This window comes from Marmota flaviventris, chromosome 2, assembly GCF_047511675.1.
Source record: "Marmota flaviventris isolate mMarFla1 chromosome 2, mMarFla1.hap1, whole genome shotgun sequence".
NCBI lineage: Eukaryota > Metazoa > Chordata > Mammalia > Rodentia > Sciuridae > Marmota > Marmota flaviventris.
In genome coordinates this window covers 68,155,398-68,179,281 of record NC_092499.1, presented here as the reverse complement: position 1 = coordinate 68,179,281, position 23,884 = coordinate 68,155,398, and the positions used below count along the sequence as shown (strand labels likewise).

The 23,884-nt window shown below is 51.4% G+C and overlaps 1 protein-coding gene across 1 annotated transcript in view; it reads right to left on the bottom strand.

Annotated features, from left to right (window-relative positions):
• The window catches only part of Sptb (spectrin beta, erythrocytic), a 69,362-nt gene that overhangs the window by 3,153 nt on the left and 42,325 nt on the right, over positions 1-23,884 (bottom strand). The window contains exons 22-34 of the mRNA XM_027929453.2: positions 21,679-21,957; positions 21,204-21,334; positions 20,080-20,284; positions 19,432-19,806; positions 17,886-18,130; positions 16,370-16,508; positions 15,852-15,936; positions 14,716-14,912; positions 14,377-14,426; positions 13,777-13,855; positions 2,661-2,908; positions 382-555; positions 55-97 (exon numbers count right to left, since the gene is read on the bottom strand). Of these exons, the coding sequence (XP_027785254.2) occupies positions 55-97; positions 382-555; positions 2,661-2,908; positions 13,777-13,855; positions 14,377-14,426; positions 14,716-14,912; positions 15,852-15,936; positions 16,370-16,508; positions 17,886-18,130; positions 19,432-19,806; positions 20,080-20,284; positions 21,204-21,334; positions 21,679-21,957 (2,250 nt within the window). The remainder of the gene's footprint in view (positions 1-54; positions 98-381; positions 556-2,660; positions 2,909-13,776; positions 13,856-14,376; positions 14,427-14,715; positions 14,913-15,851; positions 15,937-16,369; positions 16,509-17,885; positions 18,131-19,431; positions 19,807-20,079; positions 20,285-21,203; positions 21,335-21,678; positions 21,958-23,884) is intronic.

Here is a 23,884-nt window from a genome sequence, read left to right as displayed (position 1 = left end):
CTCTTCCACCTGCCTCTTTGTTAGGCTCAGATGGGTTGGTCACCCCACACTTACCTCATCTTTGCCATGAAAGAGCCACTCGCTGCCATTACTCAGCCTAGGAGAAAAACAGAGTTTCCTGTCATGTCAGAAGCCATGACCTGGGCTAAGACTCCCCCTGTCCCCGAGCCTGTTATTCAGAATACTCTCAGTGCCTTCTGAGAGGTAAGAGTCTGAATGGTGAGCCTCTTCAATTCGCAAAATCCTCAAGGAGCAGCATGAGCTTGGTTGGAGCTGGTCCCCTACAGTGAACCTCTACCTGGTCACTCATGCCAAAGCCATCAGCCTGAGGGTTCAAAGGGTTCAGGGCCTAGGTAAGGGGCAGCAGGCAGGAAGGCTCACCTCAGCTTAAAGACGTGCTTCTTCTTTTTGTAGTTGGCAGCAATCTCACAGATAGCATGTCTCAGGGCCAGGGGCTCCTCCCCATGGTAGGGAACCCCCAGGGCCAGGTTTTTGGCGTCCTTGTAGAAGGTCAGTTCACTATTCCTGAGCACACAGTACAAATTGTTCCAGGACCTGCAAAGATGGGGACAAATAGGTCACCCACAGTCCTGATACAGTATCTTTATGATCAATGCCTATGGCTTTTCCGTTTCTTTTTATTGAGTTATTTTTGCTCTGATAAATAGTCAGATTTTATTGTTTAGAAAGTGTGGGGGGTGGGTAGGGGAGAGGATCATCTGTATGTAATTTCAATACCAAAAGCTAACTACTGTTCACATTTTACATATTCTAGTTTTTCTTCTATTCACATTCAGATTTTCCTATATACATAGATAGCTAAAATTGGAATATACTCTCTCTCTCTCTCTCTCTCTCTCTCTCTCTCTCTGTTGTGTGTGTGTGTGTGTGTGTGTGTGTGTGTGTGTGTGTATTTATTTATTTTCTGGGAATCACACCCAGGGCCTCAGGCATGCTAGGCAAATGCTCTACCACTGAGCTACATCCACAGCCTTATCTATTCAGTTTTGCCTCCTGCTTTTAAGATTAAACACTATATCATGAGTATTTATTCATATCCTCAATTATTTCTTGATATCGATTTTTGGGTGACTATAGTATGCCATATATATACACATAATCTCTTTTTTGTGGAAAATTTATCCATAATTTAAATAGTGATGTGATGATCATTCTCATGTATATGTCTTTGCCTATAGTTCTGATCTTACCATGAGATCATACATTTCTAGAAGTAGAATTACTAAATCTAAGATCAATAGCACAAACTTAATTTTTCAAAGTATTCCGCATTCATTGGAAAATTTGATTCTCACTACAGAATCATGAAGTGAATTGGGTTTTGTTTTGGTTGTTATTTCTGTTTGGATGATATATGCACAGTATATTATCCTAGCATGTGTGTGTGTGTGTGTGTGTGTGTGTAGCATTAGGGATTGAACCCAGAGCCTTTTGCATGCTACGCACACTCTCTGCCACTGAGCTGTACTTCCAGGCCTTTTTTGAGGGTAGGAAAGTGGAGAACTAGCAGGGCGCATGGATAAGAAGTACTGGAAGGTCAGTATAAAGTTGCTGCAGAGCCATTTTTATGAAGCCTGGGTTTCTGACTTGCTACTCAGAGATCCTTCCTCCAGCAGTAAGGCAGCTGCTGAGGGGGACCTGGGTCTTTGGAGTAAGGCTGTGCCTTGAGTAAATGACTTAGCCTCTCTGAGACTGTTTCTCCATCTGGAAATGGAAACTTTAGTATCGCAGGGTGGTTGTTAGATTTTATCAGTCCTAACATAATGCCTGGCACATAGTAGGTACTCAATAAGTGTTAGCCTCCCTTTTTCTGGTGGACTCCCATTTAAGCAATAAACCTCTTCTGGGCAGTTGGGTCACTAAATTGTTTCTTTTTGGAATTTGAAGTAGCTTTGTTGAGTCCCCCCAGATAGGGAGCTCTGTGTGCTTCCAAGTGTCCCTGGGAATGTGGCTTGCTTCAACTTCTGGATTCCATTTCCCTGAGGCCATGGACTGCTGCTAGAGAAAAAGAGGCTCCAAGGACCTGGGAGGAGCAGCCCTGTAAAGACCAAATCCAAGGACATGACTATCTCAGAATCAGGAATGGACATATCCTTTGAGTCAGTTTCTCAGGGTCATGGACTCACTGAATGACAGCACTAGAAGGGACTCCCAGAGGGCATCTGGGTCATGGGCCCCCAGTCACCTCCTATTTTATAGCTAAAGAAATAGGCCTAGATCAATGAAAGCAGGTCTTGGTCAAGGACATGCTGTTAGCACCAAGACTCCCTCTTGCTGCCCAGCTTTGCAATAACTGTAATATCAATAGCCAGTGTCCACCACGGCCCCACTCTGTGCCAGGGACAGTGTCCCTACTGAACATGCCTACCATTGTCATCATGGCCATTTTATGAATGGGGAAACTGACAGGGAGGTTGGATAACGTGTGTGAAGTTGTAGGATTTGAACTCTGGACCACAACTGAGGCTTTTTCCATCATGCCAAGTGGCCCTGGTTTGGCTCCTGGGGGTACCCAGGAGCTCTCCCAAATGAGAGGCCAAGGGCGGCTCTTTCCCAGCACACACCCGTGGCCAAGGCTCTGCTACTAGAGAACCCTGGAAGCTGCCCCTCTCCCCGAGCCCAGCAGCCCTCCCCGACACCTGTTGGATGCCTTCTTGTTGGGCCCCTCCAGGTCATGCTTGCGGCCAAGGTAGCCCTCCATCTGTACGCTGTGCCCGTGGTCCTGCTGGGCCGGCAACGTTGTGGGCTCGTCGCCCTCACTCAGAGGAGTGTCTAGGACCTTAAACAGGGGCTCCGTGGCAGGCCTCTCATTTTCATCAGATTTCTCCTCCTGCCCAGGCAAGGGTGGTGGCTGCAGGTCCTGAGGCCATGGCCTCTCTTCTTCCCCCTGCTCAGGGGCACAGGGGGAGAGCATACCTTTCTGGGGGCTCAGGCAGGGCCTCCACCTGAGCCTCCTTCCCTTGTTCAATGGCTCCCTAGCCTGCCATGGGTACCCCCTCGCTTCCCTGGCCTCTCCCCATACCTCTGGCTCCAGCTCCCCTGCTCTCTTTCATCCCCATCTAACAGCAACAGAAGGTCTTCAGAGGGGCCTGAGGAATGGTCGAATTTGGAACAGGTTCCAAGGCTATTGGAGAGCTCTGGTTCAGTGCTTGGCTCCAGACCCCAACCCCTGCTTCTATCATTTACTCTGTGACACACGGGCCTTGGGAAGAGTTCATATGAACGGAAGTTCTGCTGCTAAGACAAGTTTGCAAACCACTTTTCCTAGGGTGTTGAGTGGGAGATCTTCTGGTACTTCAAATTGTCACCAAAGCCCTAATGCTAAGGGTACTGGGCTCCAAGTCACCCCATGTCACTCCCAGTCCTTCATTGGGTCTAGCAGGCCCCCTCCCATCATCTAATGAGAATTTGTGGATGGGGCAGTGGTTCCCAGGGCTGGTTGCCTTTGAAAGTCACCTTGGAAGCTTACAAAATGTTCTCAAGTCCTTCCCTCAAGACAGTGTTAACCGGCCTGCAGGGGTCAGCACGTTGGTGTTTCTTGATAAGCATTTCATGACTCTAATGTGTACTATAGGCCGAGAATTGCCCAAACAGAGTCCTTACCTTGGGGAACTGCTGTGGGTTCTCCCTCCCTGCACACTTCCTGTTCCCTGACTGGGCATTTCCTTTTGCAGAGGCCTCTTACCTATGCCTCATGCAGCAGGAGAACTGGGTAGCAGGGAGCAGCTAGCAAGAGTAAGTACCTTAGAATCCTTGAGGGCTGTGGATGGCCTCGCTTGGGCCATCTGGCCAGCACAGGGTGGCTGCTGGAACTTGATACCAAGGGGAGGGAAGATGCCCCAAGCAACCATGTCTGGACGCCTGAAGGGCATGGACACAGACAGCCCAGGAGGACCAGAGCCACCCTGGGTAGTAAAGGGACTCGCTTCTTTTTCTGTTCCCCTTCCCTCCCTGCCCCAGAAACTGACATGGAGGCCCAGAAAAGTGCTGGGGGAGAAGCAAAGAAAGAGCAGACTATGTTCTCCTCTGCAGCAGGGGTTCCTTAGGCCATGGGCTAAATCTGATGGAGAGAAATAGAGGGGGGCACCATGTTGGACATCAGATTGAAACTTGAAACTGAAACAAACTGAGTAGACTTTTTAACAGTGAACAGACTGGCTCTGTGAAGGAGGGGCTCGGTGGAGAAGTTTGAAGGTAGTGTTCAGAAGAAAGGAAAAGCTGATCATATTTGTAACCCATCAAATGAGGGCTTTTCAATAAACACGTTGTAAATAGAGGGCCTGGTAAGATTTTATGTAAAGAAGGGTAGCTGGGAGTGGTGGTACACACCTGTAATCCCAGCAACTGGGAGGCTGAGGCAAGAGAATTACAAGTTCAAGACCAGCCTGGGAAACCTATTGAGCCTTGTCTCAAAAAATAAAAAAAAAAAAAAAGGACTGGAGTTGTAGCTCAGTGGAAAATCATCCCTGGGTTCATTCCCCAGTACTAAAAAAATAATTGATTTAATTTAAATAAAAATGAAGGAAGGGTAATGTGGTTGGAAAAGTTTGGAAACCACTGGTCTATTCTCACATTTTCTATGTGTAATAAAATCAGTGTTCAGAGAGGTTAAGTGACTTGCTCAGTCACACAGCTAATAAGTAAGGAGGTAATTGGGTGCATGCACTCCAGAATCGAACAGGTGTGCGTTTTTATGCCACCCTCGGGCACTCATCTTTTCCTTCCTTAGACTCCCTTAAGAGTTGTGGCTGGGCCACTCTCCTCTCTGCATTATTTGTGGTCTTTCTGTCTTAAGAGTTTTGGCACCATCTGCGATGAGCTTGCCTTGGCCACAAAGTTCTGGAAGTCCTGAATCCCTGCCTGAATCATTCTCTAGCTACAGGAAGGGCAGGAGTGACAAAAATGGGACTGGAGAACGGGGTTTGGAGCCCTTCTGGGACCCTAGTCAGGCCAACCCTCTGCTTTGGGAATAAGGTTCAAAAGTACTTCCCCTGCGGCCCCATACTGAGAATTGAACCTGGAGCGCTTTACCACTGGGCTACCCCCCCTGGCCCTTTTTGTTTTTTTTTTTATTTTGAGACACATAAGTCACCTAGGCCAGTCTTGAACTTGGGATCCTCGTGCCTCTGCCTCCTGGTATCACAGGCGTGTGCCCCTGTTCCTGGCAGGAGTGGATGATTAGTGCAGAAAGGAAGCCTTGTTCTCCCCGCCCCCTGCCCCACCTCGCCAGCCTCAAGCCCTGCTGGTCCTGTTCTTCCTCCAGGAGAGGAGAGTGTCCAGAGGAGGTGCAGGTGCATGGCTGCCCTTGATGACGGGCCAGGTACTCCGAGTCCCAGGTCTGGAGTCTTGGAGAAATGCCATAGTGGACACAGGAGGGAAGCCTGCCAGTCCTCACAGCCATATGTGTCCCTCTCACCCAGTTTCTACCCACTTGGGACTGGCTGAGAGCTCTGTGTCCACATCTGATTCCTATATTCTTACTCCTTCTTTAGGGAACTGATCTCTGACAATCAGGATGGATTTAGCCAAGACTGACTCCCAACATAATCTCTGTTCCCTCCTCATAAGTGCCTGGCCCATGCTTCCTGGCAGGGACATGCAGAGGGCCAGCCAGTGTGTTCCAAAGCAATATGGCTGGGTCATGGGTTGGCTTTGGAGTGCGGGTTTCCCACTATATGCAAAGCTTTCTTCTGTGTTCCTGTTTGTATGGTGATGATTTAAATGCATCCTTCCCCTTCCCACCCAAAGGTTAAGGCCTGAAGAGGAGGAGCCAAGAACCAGGGTGGAGATGGAGATGGAGGTGTTAGGCGTTGCCAGGATTCCCTTCCTTCCTGGGCTGGGGGAGGCACAGAGATGAGGAAGATGGGGATGGAATGAAGGTGGATGCAGAGAGGGGGAAGAGGCTTTGGGGATCAATCTTTTTTCCTTGCTCCTAAGGGAGGCTGGCCAAATCCCCAAAGAGGAGAAGCGTAGGGGTAGGCAGAAGCTCTCTTAAGCCACCTTCTTTTTTCCCACTGAATCTTTCTAATACATTCTTATCCCTTTCTAGGGATGGAGACCAAGGGTTGAGCCAAACAGGCCTGGAGTAAAGAGCCTGGGCTTCTGTCTGGGGGAAGGCAGAGTATCAAGTCACTAACCCTTCCCCATGCGGTCAGTTAGTGGCAGGGTGTCAGCACTTACTTTGCAGGTGGTTTGGAGCATTTCAAAGTGAGAAAGCATTTGCAAGTGCTGCTCTTTGGTGATTTTCCAGCCACTATCTTGGAGCTTTGCTGAGCAATTGTTGTGCCCGATGCCCTAGGTGGCCAGCACGACCATCTCAAATACCCCTTTGTCTCCAGTATGGGCTGCTCAGGACTGAGAAATGTTGAATCTCAACCTCTGCCGGGCAAGACCTGACTCCCTCCTCCCTCTGCCCTTTTCAGTTGGAGCATTCCGAGACCCCAGGCAGGAATGGCAGGACCATTGTGAACATGTGAGCCCTACCAGGAAGGACCAGAAGCAGCCTGGAGTAGGAGACCCCGAGAAAGTGAAGGCAGAAGTTATCAGACGGGGCTGAGGCCAACAGGGTGCTCCTTAATGGAAGGTTCTGGTAATTCAGAATTAGATTTTTATAAAGAGCTCACAACTTTGTAAAGAAAAGACTTCCAGGAAGATAATACCTCGACACATATTCATATACCTGAAGCAAAACCGGTTTTAAAAAATTACCGTCATAATCCTGATCTGCAGAGCACAAGTTCACAAGACAGTGAGAACAAGCAGGAGAAAGCCGCCTCCTCACTCCCATGGGTAAACCCTGCACATGGCTGTGCTGGCAACCTCGGTGTGTTGGAAAGATCTTTATTTTGCAATTCATAAGAGATCAAGAATTTCCCTGGGGAATTTTATTTGGAGCCGTGACACTGGGAAGACCTATAGTAAGATCAGAAAAGGGGACGTTGTTACGGAAGCAGACTCCATGGGGAAAGGCTGGGGATGGTGAATGATGAAGAGGGCAGACAAAGTTGATGCAAGAGATTCTGGAACTGGAAAGAAGCCTTGGAATCATGGATTCAGCCCTCCTCTCCTTATTACAGACACTGGGTTCCAGAAAAGCCCAGGGACCAGATGAGATTGTGTAGCAGGTGGTAGAGCCAAGCAAGAACACATGCTTTCTGCTTCCCTGTCAGTAAGACGTCTTTCAAATCTGAAAGGGAGCCAGACATGTCCCACAACCCAGGAGGCTGGGGCAGGAGGATTGCAAGTTAAAAGCCAGCCTCAGCAACTTAGCAAGGCCTTATGCAACTTAGTGAATCCCTTTCTCAAAATATAAAAAGGGAAAAAGTGCTGGGGATGTGGGTTGGTGGTAAAGTGCCCCTGGATTAAAATCCTCAGTATTAAAAAAAAAAAAAAAAAGAAGAAGAAGAAGAATCTGAAAGGGTGTAGCACAGGACAGTTGGTACTGGCATACAGGATGGTCAGGGAATGGGGGGGGGACCAAGTGGCTGGGCAGAGACCCACTTGTGGCCCAGACTCCAAACCTGCTGCAGAGTGAGTTTGAGGCTAAGGAAGATCTGGCAAGGACTTCCCATTTAAGCAATGACCTCCATATCAACAGGGGGACCTGGGGTTAGGCTGGTGGATGGTTTGGGTGGAGGGGCCATTATTGCCCTGGGAAGAGGTGACAGTTCTCTTGCCATCCCTGGAAGCATGCTATTCCTGGAGGAATTTGGTTAGAGAGTGCCAGGAGAAGAGGACACTGGCCAGGCTCAGAGCTGGCTACCCATGCTGCTGAGGTGTGGTTGTGATGACAGGCAGGTTGTGCCAACGGACAGGAGATGGTCTGGGATCCCTTCCATCCTCTGCTCTGAGGTACAAGACCTACTGCCATTGCCCTCAGTCATTAGGAAGGTGTGCCAGACATTGGGACCACATCAGAGGAGAGCAGGAGACAGGCAACATTTGTGGCTGGTTGAGGGACATTAGGGGAAGGAAGGATATGTCAGGAAAGCCTTGCTGGCTGTCACAGGATTGAGGTCAAAGAGGGTGAGGTCCCAGGTTTCTGATGGGAGGGAAGGCTGACTCAAAGTCTTGGTGGAGATTTTCGGAGTCAAGCAAGAATCATATAAATTTAACTTTTTGGAGCCCTGCCTTGCTAGGAAGTTGGCTTGGTGTGGGGGATTTCCTCCACAGAGGATTTTCAAACCAGATGGGCAGGATGAGTCTTTGGACTAAGGAGCTGAAGGTGTAGTTCCAAGATCAGCCAGCAGGTGGCGAAGGGAACTACACGCAATCAACACTCACCATGCCCGGATAACCTGGCTCTTTCCCAAGTTCCAAAGATGCCCAGTGAATTCAGATATGCTTGCAAGCAAAGTTACATGGGTGATAGGATCTTCTAAAGGTAATGATGGAAGGTATAAGCCAGGGCATGAGGATGTACCTCAGAAGCCTACCATAGGACGATATATGATGAGCCTAGAGTGTGTGTAGAGGGGTCTCAAGGATTGGGAGGCTCCCTGAAGGCTGGCTTGGGAAAGAACTTGGTAATGTTAGAATTCATATAGAGTGTGTGTGTGCGTTTTAAGAGGTGAGGGAATTTAAAATATTACCTGCCAAGTGATCACCAGGTATTCTACCTATATTCTCTCTTCCAAGTCTTGCAATGCTTCTGCAAGGCAGGTACCATTGGAACCCCTGTTTTCAGATGAGGGGAACCAGGGTCAGAGCTAATGAGTAGCTTGTCCACACATATATCTTGTGATGGAAAGTAGAGGATGTAGGCCCCAAACTCGATGCTTTTCCCCACAAGGCCTGCTGTAAGAGGTAGAAGCCAGCACCATCACTCCAGAGGAAGCCTCCTATCCAATGGGGTTCACAGCCTAGATGAAATGTGCCCAGCTTAGGTAAGACACAAGACTGGTCTGTTGAGGCTGCTGATTGTGTTAGAGATACACTGGAAGGGGATGGAAGAGGAGCTTGGAGACAGAGAAGACCCACTGCTAGATGCCTTAGATAACTAAATGGCATAGGGTGAGAGTAGGGTGGGCAGAGCTAGAACTCTGGCAGCTGAGAATGTTTACCCTCCCTGGTGTCTGATGCTTTGACTCCTGTGCCTTGGATGAGAAGGGCCATCTAGATGGGTTAGGAAGGCAACTGTTTGCAAGAAAATAAATAAATAAATGGTGTGCTGACTTGAAACCAGCCAAAGATGAAGAGGTGGCAACTTCAGATAGGCAGAGACAAATGCTCAAACAAGAAAGAAGTCTGGCTGAACAGGAAGAAGGAACCAGGGAGAAATAGAGGCTGATGACAGGGGGAGTGATCCCCTGGATAGTAGGTTGGGCAGGGTGAGCAGAGCAGCTCAATGGCTCAAGCTACCCGACCAAGATGGCAACTAAGGAGCTTGGGCAAGATGCCAGGAAGGGAGGGATGCAGAGAAGGCCACCAGGTAAAGAGAGTGAGGGGACAGGGCAATGGCAGTTTAGGCTTCCCTAGACCCTAGGAGGGAGACCTGGTCCACTGCCACCAGGAGCTGAGAGGGAAACAGGCTTCTTTGGGAGCTCTCCACCTTGCCCACCACCTGTGTGGTCTCTTTGGTCACCGTCCTGGAGGAGCTGGAGGCTGCTCAATCTCTCGGTGATCCAGAGCATTAGAATGACTAGAGAGAAGATACCAGCCCCTGCATCCAGATCGACCACCCAATGGTCAAGTTGCCAACTTCAAAACCCTTTCTGAGACACTTCCAACTGAGTCTCATCCTGAGTCTACCAGTATCTGAGATGCTCTGAGACAGCCTGAAAGAACTTAGGAAGAGCGGAAGTTCTTCTTAAGCAGAGGGGCCAGGAAGAGGGCGTCTGACCATAGCAGAGAGCTGGGCACAGCCAGCAGTGGGCAGATGTTCAGGGAGCCACGCCAGGCTGCAGGCAGACACACCCCTGCCATGCTGACTCAGGCATCCTGGGGAGACAGGGCCACGCCCAGGTTTGGGGGCAAGTTGACCTTCTTTCCAGGCTGGGCCTGCCGATTTCCAACAAACATAGGATTTGCATTCACTGCAAAATGTCTGAAAAAACTGCTCTTAAGGGGGAGGAGGGAAAGCCTGGGGAAGCTTGTTCGGGCAAGAAACACAGCCGCTGTCTCCACACCCACATGGCTTCCACCCAAGGGCGTCAGAGCTGAGGGGAGGCTGCTGCTGGGGGAGTTTCACAGGTTGCTAAGAGGGTGATGGAAGCTGGGGCCAGCTAGGCCCTGCAACGCTGCCCCACACCTTCACAAGGGCGGCTACTTTCCCAAAGAGACCATGGAAGGGAGACAAGGGACGCAGGAATCCTGACTCTGTGTTCAGCCCTGACAGGATGCTCACTGCCCCTCTTCAGGGAGGCCCACTGTGCAGTCTTGGAAGGCCACTTGCAAGAGTGACATCTGTGAGCTGCCCTTGGGTCAGTTTTCCTTGACAACTTCCTGAAGTTTGATCGTGAAGGGCACTCGGGCAGCTGCTCTTTGCAGTGGTCTTATGTCTCAGGATTTCCCCTCCAGTGCAGACCCGACTATCCCAGAAGCTTGGGGACAGTCAGGGTATCTTTGTCCCCAAACAATGAAGGAAATCCTTTCTTGTCACAGCCCTTGGGAGCACCCATCCCTGTGAAGGATGGTACATTTTCACAGCGCTGGAAGGTGAATTCCTAGAGCAGGTCCTTCTTTCCACCCCCAAGCCAGGAGAGAGGCAGTGTGTAGGACTATGTCCTGGGGCTTGGGGACCCTTTAGTCTAGGGGCACTCCTATTCTCTCCAACACCATGGAAATGGTCTCTTTCCCTCCCAGGAGAAAAGAACATGTCACCACCAATGCTACATTGGGGAGTCTGAGGCATCTGGAGCCTGGAAGTTGAGGGACACTCCAGCCCTATTCAGGGCCATATACCCAGGTGAAGGGGGTTTGCACGGGCAGAGGGTGTGGGGTGAGGTGACCCTGGCCAGAGGCTCTCATGCACCAGGCCCAGGCAGATCTGCCTGCTCACTGCTGCCACAGGCACAGAAAAGCCAGCAGGTCCCCTTCAGGGCTCTGTCCTTGGCAGCAGCAAAGGTCTGACCTGGTCTCTCTTCCCCAAACAGGAGAAAAGACAAACACCTTGGCCCTTTAGCTCTTCTTCCCGGTCCCGGCCTGGCACTGGCTGGTGCCTGATAAACGAACCAGGTACCTTAGAGCTAAGAACGAGACCACAGGAACGTGGGAAACCACCTCCCCAGCCCCTCCCTTGAATTGCTACAATGCTGTCATAAAGGAACATTCTGGACTTTCTGTAATCCCACAGAGAGGCCTTTATAAGGGCAAGAGACTCAGGGTCATTATCTAAAACCAGGGGCAAGTTTCCAGCAGAACCCAGATGCCCTGATGTGCTCTCCGTCGTAGGTTTTGTCTTTGGTTAGTGTTGCTTCTGTGTGGCCTTGCACACGCTTACCTGTAGGAAGGGGTTGCTTTTACCCAGCACGTGCACTAACGTGGAGAGGCCAGAGGTGAGGGGAGCCAGCGTTACTGCAGTGATGGGATGGCAGCTCAGACACTGCGTGTACACATGTGTGCGCATGCACCCCCGGGGAAGAGGTGGACTGGAGTATGTGCCTGTCTGGACAGGGCAAGGGTGCCTGGGCCATTCCCAGCCGCCCCCCAGCAGGAAGCGACATGCACTAGTAAGGGGTTTTACATGAAGCAACACGTATCTACTCTAGAGGGCACCAACGCCACACTGCACACACAAGACCAGCAGGAGAGCCACTGGACCCCAGGCCTGTCCCAGAGAGGAAGCCGAACCTTCCTGGGATGGGCCAGAGGTTCTGTAAAGGGCAGGAACGGGGGAGGCTGGAGGAGTCAGCAGCTGGCTTTGTGAGGAGCCTTGCGAGGCTGGATTGGTGGTTCTCCATCCTCCTGTCTCTCTCATGCCAGAGACTGACAGACTGGGCGTTAGCCCTTCCCTCTGTGTTTTGTGGATCCTCATGAAAACTTAGATGCTCAGAAAGGAGAAGCAGCAGGAAATCGGTTTCCAGGAGGCCTCTGGCCTTGTGTTCATTTGATTCACCGTCTGGTTTCTTTCTGGAACCAGGCAAGGGCCAGTTTTCCCATCTGGCAGAGTGGCTGGCTCTCCAGGAAGGGTCTCAGATGTGGGCTCACTCATCTTCCCCCAAAGAGACACTCAGGTCCAAGCAAGTTTTATTCCCCCCAACCCAGTGACATTCAGGTGCTGGATGGAGAAGGCTCTGATGCACATGTAATTATATTTGCACAAACATATATGACACAGACAATGGTGGAATTGCTCAGGTGGTCACGAAGGAGCCCGCACACCAGGACACCATGGCATGCAGACACACAGGGATGCAGGGCAGAAGCGCAGGTGGGAGCAGGAGGCAGGGACAGTCCCAGCCTGTGTCCACAGTCCACTTCAGCCCCCAGAGTTTTCTCTCCCTCCGATGGGGGCTGGTGCTAGGAAAAGGGGCTGGAACATGGTCGGCCACAGAGACGTTGGGCACTTCAGAGGGGACTCCCGAGAGAGGCCCTCCAGCAGAGCCCAGCAGTGCCCTCTGCTGGGCATGATGGGCTGGTACAGCTTAGAAGGGAGGCAGAGGGAAATGTGTGTGTTTGTGTGTGTTAGTGAGTGAGAGAGATTGGGGGAGGCAGGGTGCTCAGATCCGAGCCTAACAGAGATTCTGCATAGGGAGGAATTACTATATGTATTTTTCTTTTCTTTTTTTCTTCTCCCCACCTCCTTCTAGGTCCTTGTGCTTGTTCGACAAGTTGTATGTGTATTCTTCTGGGGTGGTTCATGTACCAGAAATTTTCACCAAGAATACTAATCTTTCTTAGTCCCCACTCAGAAATCAGGCGAGCTCACCTGGGCACTTGAAGGATCTGTTGCTCCCTTGACCCCCAGAGCCACATGCCATGAGAGCTCGACACAGTAGAAAAGCCATGCAAGTTTCATGCTGATTGTTGCTCTCTTCTCAGCCCATTGCTCCCCAAAGTGGCCCTGTTGGGCCCTTCCAGCCCCTCCCCCAGCCAGGCCTCCATCACACCCTCCTTTTCTACAAATTTTGGGGCTAGTCCCCCTGATACCCAAAGCCCTGGGATTCTCCCTCACTCCTGCAGGACCCTTCTAGTCTATCTGCCTCAGAACCAGCTCCACATCCAAACTCACTGGTCCAGGTCAGTAGAAAGAGGGAGAGAGCTCTGCATGAGAGGGAGGAATCTGCTGGAAGGGTGGGTCTCCCCACTTCATTGCCCAAATGCCTGCGGGGGGTGGGGTGGGCAGGCAGAACGGGATGTCTACTGGTTCATGTCTCAGGGGTGTGTGTGTGTGTATGTGTGTGTGTGTGTGTGTGTGTGTTGTATGGAGTCAGGAGAATGGGAAAAAGGAAAGTGTACAAAGTGAATCCTCCCTGTATAAAGTGCTTCTCCAGATGTAGATGGTGATAAGTTTATGTAATAAAATTTATTATATTAGATAAAACCAAACTAATAGAGTCATGTCAGTGGCTGGCTGTCAGTTTCCTCTGGGTTGGGAGGAGGAGGGGAATTACTCTAAGAATTAAGAAAACCTAAGTGTAAAAGTAGACTTGATGGGAATGAGGCTTCTGGGGACACAGGGGCAGGAGGAGGGCCTGGGGAGCAGAGTGGCACATGCCCCATTCTCGCCCTCTGCCCTGGAGGAGCCTAGTAGGGATGAGGAGGCTCTGGCAGCAACGACTCCCAGGAACTAGACAAATGGGACATGAAACTGACCGGGGATGTTCTCTCAGTCGCCGCACGGTGGGGGACTCGGGGAGCCTCCCCTGCTGTCTCGCCTTCCTCCTCTTGAGGCCTAAGGAAGACACAGCTTCTCTTTAATGACAGGTACCTCACTGAGGCCGGCGCCTCCCCCCGAGGCCTGGCTTCGGTCCGCTCTGCGCACATGTGGCATGTGTGCCACTCATCATCCCACCAGACTTCCATCAGCCCCAGGTGCTCAGAAAAGAGTCACCCAGAGGCTTGATAGATAGGAAAAGTGAAGCACATGCTTCAGAAATGGACAAGTTCCACGTTAGACAGCCCTGGGGGCGATGTTGGGGGGCTGGCTCCCTGAGGGAAAGCCCTATCTCAGTGGCAGCCACTGCTGGCCTCCCCTTCCTTCCTGTGCAGGGCTTTGGGTCACCTGTGATGAGGGCAGCAGAACATTGTGGCTTCAAGCTCCATGCACTCTGGGTTTCACTGACAAGGTGCCCAGGATCGCGGGGTCAAGCGTGTCTGGTTCAGATGCCCAGCTGCCATCAAAAACTCCTCCTCCTCCTTCCCACCCACCCCTCTCACAGAGCGCTGCTCCTCAGACACACAGCCACCACTCACCCGGGCTCCTCTGCAGGTCTGTCTGGGGTCTGGCGTTCTTTAAGCTCAAGCTGGGGAAGGAAAGGGGGAAGATCAGAGTAGCCACAAGCAGAGCTGGGTTCTCAGGTGACCTCTCTCTAGTCAGGGCCCTGCGCCCCAGCACACCCTGGGGTTTGCCCCTCTCTGTCCCAGACGCCCCTTTTCATCTCTGGCATTCAAAGGTGAGTACGGTCTGCTGCCCAGCTTTCCTCTCCACCCGCCCCCACTCTTACACCTGACACCTGGCCAGAGTTCTGGGACACCCCCGCCCACAAGGCAAGGCTGCTGCCCTCCCCAGCCTTCCAGCCTGTCCCAGCTCACCGTGGTGGGCTTCTCCAGAGCAGCAAAGCGCTCTGCCCAGGTGGCTGTGGACTTCTCAAAAGCCTCATGCCTCTTGATCAGCTTCTCTACGCTGTCCACAGTGTGGCCAAAGTCCCGGCTGGCCAGGTAGGGCTCCTGGGCAATGAGCCATGCTTCGGCCACAGAGGCATCCCTCGAGAACTGGCACACCTCCAGCACTGCCACGAGAACAAGCCAAAGACCCACCCGCAAGGCCAGGGGCCTGTTAGCATTCAACAGTCCATTCCTGCAGGGACCTAGGTGGCCAGTGGCCAGGTACAAGGGCCACAGGGGTCCCTAAACTCCTGAATATCTTGCTCAGTTCTGAATCCTGCTCAAGACCACTCCATGCTCACTCTGGGGTCCTACCCCGTCTCCATCGACAAATATAAATACATATATATACGGGGATTGAACTCAGGGGCACTCAACCATTGAGCTACATCCCCTATTTTGTATTTTATTTAGAAATAGGGTCTCACTGAGTTGCTTAGAGCCTTGCTAAGTTGCTAAGGCTGGCTTTGAACTTGTGATCCTCCTACCTCAGCCTCCTGAGCTGCTGGGATTATAGGGGTGCACCACCGCACCCAGCCTAATAGCCATATTTTTAAAACACATTAATTGAAACAAACTGTTTTGGAAGCCAAATGCAGTTTAGATGCCTCTCTTTGAGGAACAGTCTTCTGCCCTAATTCTCTTGCTGGCCTTTGTCTCTCATCATTGTGGATGAAGAGCCACGCCGACCAGACCAGGCCTTTTTGGCTCTCAGCTCCTACCCGAGAGGTGAGAGTTTCTGCACCTCTCCTCAGCCTCCAGCCACTGGAGGAAGGAGTCCCTGACTGATGCTCCTTAGAGCAAATACCCAACGCACAGGGGAGCGCCGCCCTGCACCTCCCCAGCCTCAGCTCAGCAGACACAGCAGCCCAGCACGGGGTAGACTGGGAGTGGGGCACCTGGTTGCTGGAGGGAGGCTTCCAGAGCAAGTCTGCTTGATTTTCCTGCCTGGTCCCCTGTCACCAGAAGCCCGAAGCCACCCTATTACAGCATCACCCTCCCTTCCTCTGCTCCAGTAGGGGTGAGGCCCTGCCCCCAGGTCCCAGGCCCTGCATTTCACTCACGCATGTGGAGCCGATCATCTCGGGTCACCCATTTATCATTCATCTCCTGCCTCCTGATCAATACCTGCTTCAGTTTTTCCCGGATCTGTAGAGAGGAAAGGAGAAAAGCACGGGCTTTGGTAACCCTTCCCTCTCTCTGAAGCAGTGCACAGATGGCCGCAGAGAATGTCAGGCTTGATCACACAGGCCTGGCTTCAAGTCTTGGCCTTGCTACTTGTCAGCTGTGCAAGTTACTTAACCTCACTGAGATACCTAAATATGCCTCGCCTGTGAGATGGGGTCATCGACTTCTAAGCATGCGCACCTATGGGTGATGGGTAGATGGTGAGCCTGTTCTCCTCTAGTGAGAGGCCAACTCCTTAAGATGGAGAATAGGCTGGGTGTGGCTCTGATTCCTGACCCACAGGCAGACCTGATGCTCCATAAGTGAAAGATAAGTTCCTCAGAAGTTCCCCCACTGCCCTACCAAGAAGCTGCCTGGCCAGTAATAGTGGGGACAAGGACACGAAGGGGCTCACCTCCTCTGAAGCCTGGTGTTGCCGCTGTAGCAGGGACTCCCCAAGCTCCAGGCAGGTGCTGAAGTTCTTGGCCCGGGTGTTGATCTCTGACTTGATGCCCTGGTGATACTTCAAGAGTAGTTCCACGGAGGACACATCCCTGGGGGCAGGACAGGGCCAGGGAGGCAGTTGGGGAAGAAGGAAACTCTGGGTCACTCTGGCAGTGGGGGGGGCTGCCTCTCACTTGCTCCAGGGAGTCTGGCCAGCTCCCTCCTGTCTCTCTGCTCAGCCAGGAAGTCCAGCCCCACCAGGAACACTGATGTCCTAATGCCTTCCCGTGGCTAGTGGTCAGGGCATGGGTCCCCAGAAGCAGCCAGGGGATACTATTCAACAATAGAAAGGAATGAGGTGTGGCTCAGTGGTAGAGCACTTGCCTAGCATGTGTGAGGCCCTGGGTTGGATCCTCAGCACCACAGAAAAAGAAATAAAATAAAGGTATTGTATTCATCATCAATTTTTTTTTTTTAAAGGAATGAGGTACTGCTTCATGGTACAATAAGAATGAATCTTGTAAACAGACTAAGTGAAAGAAGCCATTCACAAAAGACAATATATTATGTGATTCCATTTCTATGAAAAATGTTCAGAATGGGCAAATCTAAGGAGATAGAAAGTGGTGGCTGCCAGGGATCTGGGGCAAGAAGCAAAGTGAGTGGCTACTAATGGGGATGAGCTTATTTGGTGGTGGCGGGTGATGAAAATCTCCTAAATCTGGATTGTAGTTGATAGTTGTGTAACTAGGAATATATAGCTGAGCGCAGTGACGCACACCTAAAATCTCAGCAGCTCAGGAAGCTGAGGCAGGAAGATCTCGAGTTCAAAGCCAGTCTCAGCAGCTTAGGGAAGCCCTAAGCAATTTAGCAACATCCTATCTCTAAATAAAATATATTTTAAAAAGGGCTAGAGATGTGGCTCAATGGTTAAGCACCCCTGGGTTCAATCCCTGGTAACAAAAACAAAACAAACTAGGAATAGATAAATACCACTGAATGGAAAACTTTAAATGGATTAAGTATAGTGTGTGAATTATATCTCAATAAAAATGTTAAAGATAACAGTATGGTCACTGAGGTGGGTGTCTTGTAGGCAGAGGGACAGAGAGTTGTCAATAATTACTAAATGGACACTAACTGGGCGGAGAGCTCAGAGCTCACTGGTGCTCACTGCTCAGGAGCCTGACCCCACCTTTCAGGGATAATCAGCTCCATCCTGAGTTTTAGGAGAACGGCCCCATATGCTGGAACCTGGGGAAGGTCCCATGGACCTGTCTTGGACCTGTCCAGCTTTGAAAGTGTGAGTTGACAGTGGTCACTGTCCCTGCTGGACAGGCTGAATTTCTCCCTTTACTCTGAAATGGTCAGTGCTCCCAGAACCTGAGCCACTGAGGAATTCACCTCAGGTGCCCCTTAGGAGAGGAGGAGCCCTGGGCAGCACCCTTGTCTGCCAGCCTCACCTATCATGGAGGATGCCCCCTTACCTGGGCCTCTCCTGGGTATCGATCTGCCGGATGATACCCTCCATCCAGGAAAGCAGATCCCGGACCATGCTGAAGAAGCGGAACTTGTCTGCCGTGTCCACGAGTTGAGTCCGGCGCCCAGCACAGGCATCGAGCAATGCCTGCCAAGCGGCAGATACCTCCTGTTCCTTGCTCTGGATGGCGTCTGCCTTTTCCCCGGCGTATGCTGTCTGCAGGCGGGTAGCCACATCCTGGAACTGCTGTACCTGTGGTCAGGCAAAACCAGACATTGTTCCTTGAACAGAGGCATCTCAGGCCTGGCACTGGAAGGACATCTGTCTCTTGTCTCCTCCCCAGAGCACCATAGGAAGGCTCCATCCCCTGCCCAGCAGATGCTGTAGAAGGATCCCTGCTTGGGCGCCTCTGTCTATCCAAGGAATTTGATGAGTATTTGGGAGTGACAGCAACTCAATACCCTTTGATCTCCTTAGAGGTACTATAACGAGAGCAAGTGTGAACCAGGCACCATTCTAGACAGTTTATGTTAACTTTGCATCCTTGCAACAATCCCATGGAAAGGGAATTTCATTATCCCTGCTTTTGAGATGAGGAAACTAAGGCATAGCAAGGCCAAGTAAATGGCCCAAGTTCCCTCATACTACCTGGTCAAAGGGACAGCTGGGTTAGAGCTGTGCTCCTGGGCCCCTGTTCTTAACCACCACCACATCTTCAGGAAGGAGCTGCATCAGATTCTCAGGGACAACAAATTCTCATTCCTGAGACCTCAGTGTGGCTACTCCTGTCTCAGGGATTCTGGTACCACCAAGCACAATGGCTGCACACCAGGTCCCACCTTCTCTGTCAGATAAATCTCTGAAAGGTCTACTTCCAGGTGAACCAGGGGCCCAGCCCGACCTACCTTGGTGTCATCCCTGAACCCCACTGGGCTGGCCTGGGACTGCATAGCCAGTGGAGGCCTGGGGAACCTTTGGCAGCTGGGGCCTCTCACCTTTGTCTTGTTCTATCACACCAAGCTCTGGGGAAACCCTAGGGATCTGCAGAGGTGCCTCAGCAAATATCCCAGTGATTAAGAGTGTTGAGAAAGCAGATCTTGGGAATGCCCCACCTCCCACGGGAAAGATTGGCCTGCCTGGGGACTATGTATGTAGGGCCCATGGCCAGAGCACCAAAGCCTCAGTCCTGGCTCCACTGGGTATCTGCACGTTCCCAGGCCACTAACTGGCTCTCTGCACCTTGCTTTCCTCTTCTACAAAATGCAGACAGTGTTAGTACCTCAGAGGGGGGCTATGAGGATCCAGTGCTGCATATATCGCTTAGAACAGTGCTAGAAGAGCACTATGCATTAGCTAATAATATTGCATAAGGTATTTTATGCATTGGTTTTTTTGTGAGAATTCAGTTTAAAGTACTTCTGAAGTTAAAGAGCATCTGAAAGCCACTACTCCCTGTTCTGAGCTGTTAGTTCTCTAAGGAAGAGAAATCACCAGGTGCCCATTCTAGAAGGTTCCCCTCCAGGAGCCAGGTGGGTGATGGCACTTGTGGGTACCTGCACTCCCAGCAAGTGGAGCTCCCGCTCGAAGGCCGTGTGCACCCGGTGGAAGGACTCAGCAGTGCTGGCGTCCAACCCCACATCCTCAGGCAGCTCGCGGTGCTTCTCGTCGATGAGGCCCAGGATCTCCACCCCTGTGTAGAAGTAGCGATGCAGGTCATAGGAGGCCGCCAGCAGCTGCATGCGGGTATCGATGAGCTCCAGCAGGTCTGCCCACATGTCATTCAGCCCGTCCTTCCACTCGGCGATGGTGGCCGCCTCGCTGTGGCCTGCATCGATGAGTCGCTCAATGATGGCATTCACATTGTCCACCCGCTCCTGCCCGATGGCCCCAGTCTCCCGGGCAAAGTCTCGGAATTTGTCCCGAAGCATCTAAACATGGGGCAGACAGAAATGGGGTTAGTGGGGCTCAGGGGCAGACGGGTGTCATCATGCTCTCAGCTGCAGATGCTGCTAGGTGGCCACTGTGACCATCTGACCCTGACTCTCAGTTTTTCCCCAGGGCGGCCTGAGCCCGCTGGCCACACTTCACCCTAGTGTGACTGAATCCCTTTGTGATGCCCTGCAGTGGTAGGAGCACCGTGAGGGTCTGGAACCATGGCTGGCTGTGTCTACTGCAGAGAAGGCAGGAGCTGTGGTACTCACAGTCACGTGGTCAAAGTCTTGCCCCATTTCTTGGGACGAGGCCACCATCTCCTTTTCTGTAATCCACTGTTCCAGGTCGTCAGCCTCTCTCTTCAGCTGGAACAGATGGTACATGTTCTCCAGCTTCCGCCTGCGTTCCTCTGCCATGTCCTTCAGCCCTGCATACTGCTTATCCACTTGCCCCTGAAGTCTGATTATCTGTTCCCTGGAATTCAATCCAAGAAATCCCTTAAAGATGGCCAGCAAGAACCCAGAGCAGCTGACTCAGAGGAGCTGACCTACGCCTCCCTAGATCCCTAGCACAGACTGGTGGGGAGTGAAGCTTAAGGGAAGTGATAGTGGTTTTTCTTGGGGAAGAGTTGGTGAGAGAAGGAATGACCCGTTTGGCCACAGTGCCTCAGGGGAGGGCAGGACTCTGTCATGGAGTTCTGTCCTGGTGTGACACTTGCTGCTGTAGCCCTCCCTCTGGGAAGCTCTCAGGTACACAGGAGGCCGATGGGACAGTGCTGAGAGGGCTCTGGCAGCAGTTCCCCTGCCTAGCTCTTCAGGGGCTCGGTCCTTGGGGTTCCCTGGGAGCTGTGCGGCTGCGAGGATACAGTGGAGGATGCCCTAAAGGCAGCAGAGGACAGGGCTATAACTAGGGCAGCCTGAGGAATCTGGTCAGTGGGTTCTAATTTATGCAGAATCCCTGCAACTCAACAGTTCTGACAGGTGTAATTTTCTACTTTTGCTTTGACATAGGATTCTGCTGAAGATTTTATGAGGTCTGGAAGTACCTTCTGAACCACAAAAAGAAAAGCAAAATTAGTCTTCAGTATCTCACAGCATATTCTAATTCTTCAAAAGACTGCAGCTTTAAGTTCAACCAATGCATAGTTTTGCTATTCCATTCTCTGATTTTTTTTTTTTTTTTTTTTGCAAACCAGGCCTCAGGTGGCCCACATTGGAGTCCCTCCCGCAAGACCAAAGCATAACATGGGACTGGGCCAATCCACAGTCCAGAAACTTCTATATTTGGGAACACTGTTCCGATTTTCCTTTCTTGGACCTGGAGGGATTTTGGCTGGTGGGGCTCCTGGCCTGATGCCCATGACCTGCCGAGTCACTTCAGGAGACACACGCACCCCTCGGGGTGTCCCGCGGACAGCAGGCTCTGGGCCCGGCCGGCCAGCTGCTTCATGTTCCTTCCATACTCCTCCACGGTGCGCTGCTGCCTCAAGTGCCGCTTGAGCATCACGACGGCACCCTCTTCATCCTAGGAGGCAGCAGAGGTCAGCGCCACAGAGTTTGGAGGTGCCGAGTGAGGAGAGAGCCATGTGCCTGCCCCTCCTGCCCACCTTTTGCCTTTCTGGCTCACCTGCTGTCGCCTGCTCCGTGCCCTTCCTCACAGGCCCACTGCCAAGCTGCTGTCCCCATGAAAACTTCCTAACTCAACCCAGCTTTGAGAGACCCTTCCCTTCGCCCAGCCCTCTCCACAGGCAGGGAGATTGCCTGGGTCCCCTGTACACCGCCTCCCCACTCTTTCCACCCCGCTCACTGCCCACTCCAGCGCTCCTGTCCATCTGGGCACCCCAGCTGGCAGCCCCTGGCCCAGAAGACCTTGGGGGGCTCATCAGAGAAGACGTAGAGCTCCTGCTCGCTGATCCAGGCCTCGGCCTCCCCGGCGTCCAGGTAGTACTGCTGCGCCTCGTGGGCATCCCGCAGGCGCTGCAGCCGCCCAGCCGCCGCCTCCCGCAGCGCCGCCCACGAGTCTTGCAGGTGCCCCAGGCGTTCCTCGATGTCCTGGAGGTCCATCTCCGCTGTCTCCACGAGCTGCCGTCCCCGCTGCAGCACGTCCTCCACCCGCGGCGCGTGGCCCAGGATCTCGTTCTGCAGTGTCTGTGACCATAAGGAGGGATTCAGGGGCAGAGTCCTCCCACCAGGTATGGGAGCCCATTTCTGCAGGACCAGGGCACTGTGGGCCTCTCTCCGCCACCTGCTAAAGCAAAGCAGGTGATGATAATAAAGCTGCCCGTGACCACCTGCCAGCAGGACGTCAAACACACCTGTGCCTCCTCCTTCGACCCTCATAGCTTTCTGAGAGTAGCATTTGGGAACTGGCACATGGCAATGAAGGAACTTGCTGGCAGCCGGTGGCAGAGCCAGGAGGGAACAGAGCCCCACCCAATTCCAAAGCCTGGGCTCTCGACTGCTCCATACCCCGCCTCTGCTCAACAGAGCTTGATCTCTTAGGTGTACACACTGGAGGGAAGGAAAGCAATCTTGGAATGGCCACCTGACATCTTCTTTTAGCAGCTTTTGCTCCAGATACAAGGACAGTTGGTGGCTGTCCCTGTGTAGAGTCTGGGGTTTGGTTTTGTTTTTCCCTATTTTTACTTATCAATCCTTTGTGAATCGTGTATTATTTCCTTTCTGAGCCTTTGGTTACCAAAATGGCCTTTTCCTCTGCCTCTGATGACTGGGTCACCTTTGCCTTCAGGAGGCCCGGACACACATACAGGATCCTTTCTGGGTCCTTGAAGTCACACTAGCTGCTTCTCATATGATTCTTGGCCTCTTTACACCTTGTTTCTTCTCTCTCTTTTAAAGGCCATTTCCCCATGCCTTTAAAATCCATCTAGAAGGCAGAGGCAAGAGTCCACAGAGGTAGAACGGTGACTGCCAGCACTTTAAATATTTATGAAACTGGGCTCAGTGATGCACACCTGTAATCCCAGTAGCCTGGGAGGCTGAGTCAGGAGAATCGCAAGTTTAGACCTGCATCCGTAACTTAGTGATACTCTGTCTCAAAATAATTTTTTTTTAAAGTGTGGGGGTTGCTGGGGATATAGCTCAGTGATAAAGCACCCCTGGGTTCAATTACCAGTACAAAAAAAAAGAAAAAGAAAAATGTTAAACTATGGGGTTTTGGGTTGTGGCTCAGTGGTGGAGCACTTACCTAGCACGTGTGAGGCCCTGAGTTCAATCCTCAGCACCATTTCCCCATTTTCATTTGTCAATATTATTATTTTTATTTATCAGTATAAAAATAAAGTTATCATGTCCATCTATAACTAAAAAAATATTTAAAAAAGAAAAAATGCAAAAAAAGAAGAAAAGAAAAATGCTAGAATAGTAAGATCCACAAAATATCTAACCTGGTGAAATACGTTTTTGTACTTTATATTCAAAATCTTAATTTTTGAGGATTTTCTGTGGGCTGTGCAATTGTATATAAATAGCCCGTGTTGCCAGCTCTAGTCGGCCTCTTTACTTTCTCTGAGGTCTTATGACCTCTGCCTGGTGCCTTAAAAAGGTATTTCTATCTCTTTTTAAGCAATTGCCCTCTAGTCTTTCTGGGGTACGTATCTATGATGTCTTTCTCCCTGTTTTCATTCATTCCACAATTTATTAAGGTATTATGTACATACCAGATCCTGTTCTAGGGACTAGGGACTAAATGGAGAGAAGAAGAAGACCTGTGCCCTCTTAAAGTTCCTAGTCTCACAGAGGAAACAGATGTGAGCATGGAAATAAATGGAGTCTGGGCCATCTTCCCTTGGTGCTACGGGGAAAATACACAGTGGAATGAAGAAGGGCTGCCAGGCTGTGGTGGTGGCTCCTTTGGCTAGGAGAGTCAGGAAGAGCCTTCTGAGGAGAAGACCTTGGAGGGAGCCATGAACAGTGAGAGGGAGGCAACCAAAGGTTTGGGGTGAGTGTTCCCAGCACAAGATATGAGTCCATGCAAAGGCCCTGGGGTGGAAAGGAGCCTGGACTGTGTGATGCTACAAGGGCTGGAAGAGAAGAGCTAGTGAAGGGGGCTGAA